General features: G+C 39.1%; 1 protein-coding gene across 1 annotated transcript in view; it reads left to right on the forward strand.

Moving 5' to 3' along the window:
- The window catches only part of LOC107702267 (pericentriolar material 1 protein-like), a 52383-nt gene that overhangs the window by 32752 nt on the left and 12714 nt on the right, over positions 1 to 6917 (forward strand). Inside the window, exons 11-18 of the mRNA XM_016504525.1 lie at positions 1297 to 1556; positions 2012 to 2130; positions 2266 to 2395; positions 2510 to 2671; positions 3294 to 3457; positions 4312 to 4497; positions 4575 to 4824; positions 6198 to 6343. Coding sequence (XP_016360011.1) covers positions 1297 to 1556; positions 2012 to 2130; positions 2266 to 2395; positions 2510 to 2671; positions 3294 to 3457; positions 4312 to 4497; positions 4575 to 4824; positions 6198 to 6343 — 1417 coding nt within the window. The remainder of the gene's footprint in view (positions 1 to 1296; positions 1557 to 2011; positions 2131 to 2265; positions 2396 to 2509; positions 2672 to 3293; positions 3458 to 4311; positions 4498 to 4574; positions 4825 to 6197; positions 6344 to 6917) is intronic.

Consider the following 6917-nt stretch of genomic DNA (forward strand, 5'->3'; position numbering starts at 1 on the left):
ATTTTTGTTTTTGTGAAAACCTGTATCTGAACTGTAAGTCATGTAATTGTATGGCTCAATACTGTGTTAACACAGACATTGTCCAACCCCACTCATACTATGTCCATTTTACTTGTGCAGCTCTTAAAATGGGTCATAAATCGCCTTAAATTTATTTTTAAAAATTCTGCAGATAACCTGTAAATAGTGAAATAAAATTCCTTCTTTCATATTTGTTGATATTTGTGTATTGAAAATATTTTTGATTGACATTTAAACTCTATATAAAAAAAGAAAAGTTTTTTTTTTTTGTTTGTTTGGGGCTAGTTAAATAAATTTTCGGGCTACCAAAATCTGAAGAGTACCTGCCCGAAGGGCTACCAGGGATTTTGAAATTTTGCGAGCCCTGGTTTCTGTAAAAAAAAAAAAGATAAGTAATAGATATTAATAGTAATAGATAATAGTAATTATTATTAAAAAATACTACTACTACTACTACTACTATACAAAGAATATACAACGCACAGGATTGATGAGCTGCTGGGTTCATGAATATTAATCAAGTTGTCAGCGTTCGCTCGAACTGATTTGCTGAAATCAAAACAGGGATGGTAATAGATGAATGCCAGCCAATGAGAATGCCGTTTGCGCATCAGCTCCGCCCACTTATAACACATTTGCAGCGCTGAGCAATGTAGCCAATCACAGACAAATCTGTTGATTTCTGGAACGCAATTAACAATCAAAGGTGTTTAAGTTAGAATCCACTCACCACTCAAAATGACTGAGTTCTTGTGCAGTGCTGAAATTTGCATGCTCATGAATTCTCTCATTATAACACAAGAAGTGCAGACATTATGAAAGATCCATTGTGCATATATTCATTGTGTCATAACAGAGCTTTGTGAGATCGCGATGAACTGATCTGTCAGCTTTTTTTTACTGATTATAAAGGGAGTGCTCTTTGCTTGCATTCTGCCATGCCAAGCCCAAACCATGCATGCAGCAGCCTATGCTTGCATTTCTGTTAAAAATAACAGTGGTTTGTGAATGTTGATGCTTTAATAACAAATATTTTATCTGGAGCGTTTATGCTGTTGTGGCTAGGCGATACGGAACTTACTATTTCATGTGAATTTCACATGTACTGAAAAAAAATCTATATAGGCTACTTTTATGCAGGCGGGAGCGGAATGAGATAACATATTTCTGTGGGAAAGGGCGGGTGCGGGACAGAATCCTGCTGAAAAATCGGTCCCGCGCAGGTCTCTACTAGCAACCTATTAACTATTTATTTTTTTTGCATTATCATATTAGAATGCCAATTCAACCGGGATAGGCCTTACGATGGTGTTAAAGATGAGGATGATGATGAGGCACAGGAGGATGGTGATGGGGCAAGAGGAGGAGGAGGAGGAGGAGGAGGAGGAGGAAGCAGAGGCAGAGGCAGTGACGGTTCAGGGTCCAGTCGTAGAAGCAGTCTAGGTGGTGACACAGATTATGCTGAGAAAGTCCAACGTCTTCAAACAGCCAAACAGAAACTCAGACAACTCCAAGAACTGGTGGCCATGGTGCAGGTGAGAGTCTGGAGCCACGAGGGTGATTTGAGGTTCTGGTCATTCATAATGCAGAGCTGTCAATCTTCAACCAGACTGCTGAGAAAATCACATCTGTCAAGAAGCAGCTAAAAACACACCTTTTTCTGCAAGCACTTAACCACCCTATACACTTAAACCAATGCACTTACACAAACACAAAAAAAGAAGTCTTCTCTAGCTTGCTTCCTAATCAAGTTGTCTCTTATTAAACCTGGCAATGTATATAATGAACATTCTTGGCCCTTTTGTAAGTTGTTTTGGACAAAAGCATCTGCTAATTGCATAAATTTATATGTCAGTGCAAGTATGTTGTGAGTATAGCTTGTATAAGCAAACTCTGTTTTTCAGATTCTCCTGCCTGCTTTTTCTTTATTATGCTTTCTTTTGTCAGCCTGTTAAAGACATGTTCTCTGGATCTGTTAATGTTACTGTAGAGTGATGATACAGATGGTACTACAGCTAATGAGGATGAGGGTTTGAAGCAACAACCCAATAACACCCGAGTAACAGCTCCCAAAATCCGGAGAGACATCGTCCTTTCTGAAAAGTCCAGGTTTGTTTATGGAAATGAGATATCTGCTTGCATTTATAGTTCATAATCTGTTGTTTGTAAACTTGCTTTGTTTAATATCACGCTGTAGCATGTTTTTACAAAGTGTCCTGCGTATGTATAATATCTGTTTTTCAGAGAGAAATTGTATGAGGAGAAACTCAAGCAGCAGCAGCAAGAACTAAAGCAGCTCCATGAAGAGAGACAGAGACTGATGGAGATTCAGGGCAAGATTCAAGACTTACAATGGGCCTGTCCTGACCTTCAGGTACTTTACACACCTGCACTTTTTTACGCACAATTTACAGTTGGTTACTATCATAGACACAAACAACTGCTGAGATGGAGTCTTAATTTCTTTTATCACATTGTGTCCTGTCAGTCATCCGTGAGCAGTAGTGTCAGCGGTCAGATGAGGAAGATTCCTGCAGCAGCCTCTAGTCCTGATCATGTACCGTTACACTCCTCTTCCTCAACTAAAACCAACACTAGTGGCCTCAAACCCACCACTGAGCCTCCTCCAGTTACTGTCACTGACAATGAGGTAAGTGTGTAATCAAAATACCAGTTTTGCCTCCTTTATATATCAGGTAGAGTTTTCAAGGGATAATTCACCCAAAAATGGAAATTCTGTCATCTTTTACTCTCCCTCATGTCATTCCAAACCTATGAGACTTTTGTTTATCTTTGAAACACAAAGTAAAACATTTTTAATGAAACCAGAGAGATTTCTGTCCCTCAACTGAAAGTCCATTCCACCAAAACTTTTAAGCTTCAAAATGTTTATAAAGAAATCAAAATAATCCATTTGAATTGAGCACTTAAATAAAAGTCTTCTGAAGACACAATTGCTTTATATGATGAACAGATTAAATTTAGGCTTTTACTTGCATAAAATCATTGATCAGCGCACATCAGATATAATCAATGACAACTCAGTCTTACCTGCGTGACATGCAAGAGCAAACCTCACTGGTTCTTGCATGTCAATCAAGTACATTTGAGCTTCCATGTACTATATTTACATTTAGATTTCAGTATAGGGACAGAAATCTGTTGGGTTTCTTTCTTTTGGGTTTCTTGGGTGAGTAAGTTATTGGGATCTGTTTGTAGACAGGTAAAGAAGCCCAAGTTTAAATATTTTGTCTTTGTTTTATTTGTATTAGCTCTGGTCAGAGATGCGAAGGCATCAGATGTTGCGTGAGGAGTTGAGACAGAGGCGGAAACATTTGGAGAGTCTGATGGCAGAGCAGCAGAGGAGAAACACACTCAACGATTCTCCATTCAGGAGTGACACACATGAGACCCAGTCGTACAGCCGTGATGAAAGGTGAAACATGGCTTTGACAACTCATGGCTTAGAGTTTCAAATTTTGTTTTATAAATGTGCTGGGAGGAATGAATTTGTAAGTTACTAATTAGAGGTCGACCGATTGATCGGCCGGCCGATTTTTGGCATTTTTTAATTAATCGTGCTGCAAATTAGGCTGATTTATAGGCATGCGCACTGGCGGGCAGCTAAGCGTTGTTGTGGAACTCCCTCTGGCTGCGTAAGATGGAGCAGCTCACGCTCTGCAGGCTGCAGCCGCGGCTTGTTCACACACAGCCTCAGCTAATGGCAGGGCAAAACAGACCGTTTCGAAAGCGGGATTATGTTTTACCCTACTAGAATTGATCCCGGAAAGTTATCATTCATAAGTGCAACAAGTCATTTGCATGTGAAAGTAGAAACGCGTTCAATTCAGACGAAACTTCTGGGCTGATTATAACGTGCACGTTAACTTTCCTCATGGAATATGTCTGTGGGTCCGACAATAGCCTCCACGATGTCATATATTCGCTCATGGCCAGTGCACTCTTAAGCAGTTATGAGCAGCAGGCAGTGCAATATGTGTGAAATCTTTTATTTTTGTTATCATGCTTATTTGATTACAGCCTTTACCGGGGAAACCGCTATATCTCTAGCTCCCAAAGCGCCTCCTGCTGGCAGAGAATTAATTTGCAGTCTGTGGGAAACACTGGTGTCTGTCAGCAAACATAAAACCGGCCAAACGTATCGGCCAAAAAAATCGGCATCATATATCGGCCATTGGCTGCCCTGATTTATAAATATCGGCATTGGCATCGACCAGTGAAAAACCCATATCGGTCGACCTCTATTGCTAATTATAATTTTTCCATCAGAACTGTGGCCACCTGGGGTGGTTCGACACAGTGTCCCTTTGGTGATGATGATGATTACTCCTCTGAGATGGGGGCTGAGGAAGATGTTGACGTTGAACATGATGAGGGAGAGGAGTCCAGTTCCACCGATGAGCTGCATGCTTGCAAACAAAAACAACGCAACTATAGCAGGAATAACAGAGATGGGTAAATACACAGGCACACAATCAGTTTTACTATACATCAAACCCATCAATTATTAACTGTCTTTTCAATTCTTGAAGACTGAAAATTCACAGGGAAATTAACGGAAGTCCTTCCCCTTGTGGATCAAGGGGTCGTCCTCGTCAGCAGCCACAGAATGAGAGAGGAAGTTCCAGTAGAGCCAAACGGCAGGAGAATCTACGATGGGCGGCTGATCTGTCTCTCTCTGAGGGTGCTGCACCAGCACACTGGCAGGAGCAGATCACACACCTTCAGAAACAGCTCAACTTCAGCACTACCATGTGCCAAACTTTGCTACAGGACCAACAGGTCAGAGAGTACAACATTAGGGACGCATCGATGTATCGGCTGATTGCTTAAAAACAGCTGATGATCAGGGCCAATTATATCTTGTCAATCAAAAAGGGGTGGAAGAAACCTGTAAGGGCTGAAAAAGTTGACACATTAACGCAGTCACACTAATTGATGCAGGTTCTATTTGACCCTATGAATCACCTGAAGTTCAAGCCAGGGTTCCCAGGTCTGCGTTTTTTTTTCCCTTCACCACACATTATTTGTAGCATGCCTCCTATCCAATAATTGCAAAGAGCTTTGTGCTTTGTTAATTAAATGAAAGTGAAAGTAGGGTTGGGCGATGTCTACCAAATTGGCATCAGACGATGTCTATCTGTCAAAACATTGAGAACAATTATACAATTAAAAACATAACATTCTCATTTTCCACTAGATATTTTCATCTTCATCTCATCAGCATGATCAAATAAATGCAGCCTTTATGAGCAGAATAGATTTATTTCAAAGTCATTAATAATTGTAATGTTTCCAAACCTTTGACAGGTATTTAATAATTACAATTCCATTAATACTTTTATTATATTATATTATATTATATTATCATGATTATTAAATTCTGCTTTTAATTTTTTTACAGTATAAAAGTATGTATTACAATATAAGATATATCTTTTAATGTGCTAAAAAATATTTTTTTAATAATAAGTGTCGGGGACGTGGTCAGATTTTCCTGCTTTTTTTTGTCTCTAGCTGATCACATGCCTGATTCAACAAAATTCAAACAATAAATGCCATTTTGACGCTCTTAAATGTGGTGCCTCAGTTCAAGTGGCAGCGCGGAGCACGAGTCTCTTATACAACTGATAGCATGAAATGTAAATGAACATCAGAAGGTATGTTGAAAGATTCAGAACAACGTTCCGTATCATGTCTCAAGCAATCACTCGATCAGTGTTTCAACCGTGGAAAGACATCAATAAAACAGCTTGTGATCTTTGTTACTTAACATTGTATTTACATCAGATAAGTTATCCACAATTGGTTAGTAAGCTATAAAAACACTAAGCTTATTTACTGTTAATTATATATATGTATGTTTGAATAAATCTGTCACAAAGACAAGTTTTTATGGAAACCGCCTTATTTGCAATTGTAAAGAGTATATTAACGTACCAAATCAGAGGGTTTCCTGTATAGTTTACCGCATTAGTTGAGAGAGATTTATTCTCAAGAAAACCAAACTATCGCTATTGGCAAAATAAAATTTTGAACAATCGGTTATCAGTATAGAAATTTAGTATCAGTGCATCCCTAAGATAACTTTTTTTTTTTTTCACTGTCTTTTTTTCTATACTAACAACCTTTTTATTCCCCTCTCTCATCTCTAGACTCTTTCATACATGCTGCAGGCTCTGCTCGCAGGTCCCTATGGTGTTGTGCCCAATAATGTGACTTCTCCTCAAATCCCTCTCATCATGCACCAACTAAACCAGTGTTACACACAACTGGCTTGGCAGCAGAACAACGTCAATCGGTGTGTCTTTAGACTTTAAAAATCTGAATATCAATCAGAAGAATGTATTTATGTCAGATATTAAGTGTGAGAAATGAGGCATTTAATGTAGATACACTACAGTTTAAAAGTTTGGGGTCAGATTTTTTTTTTTACTTATGAAAGTAGTCTGCAAATGCTGTCCAAGTCTGCATTTATTTAAAGGGGTGGTTCATTGTGATTTTACTTTTTTAACGTTAGTTAGTGTGTAATGTTGCTGTTTGAGCATAAACAATATCTGCAAAGTTACGACAATACAACCGGACCACACATGCCGCTGAGGTGAGGGGCGGTACGTTTAGATGCGCACTAGAGACGGTTGGGCCAATCACAACACACTGGGCTAGCTAACCAATCAGAACCCATCGCCTATTTCTCAGGGCGGGGCTTCATAAAAGCAGGAAATGATCAGCGCGTTTCTTAGAGAAGGGACAGAGCGGTGTGGAATAAAGATAAATTATGTGAAAAAGAATGCATTTTTTAAAAAAACGAAGCATTAACACATGTTAGACTGCACCCCATAAACACAATCAAGCCTAGAAAAAAACAAGTCAAC

The sequence above is a fragment of the Sinocyclocheilus anshuiensis genome, unplaced genomic scaffold (assembly GCF_001515605.1).
Source record: "Sinocyclocheilus anshuiensis isolate Anshui unplaced genomic scaffold, SAMN03320099.WGS_v1.1 scaffold86, whole genome shotgun sequence".
Classification (NCBI taxonomy): Eukaryota; Metazoa; Chordata; class Actinopteri; order Cypriniformes; family Cyprinidae; genus Sinocyclocheilus; species Sinocyclocheilus anshuiensis.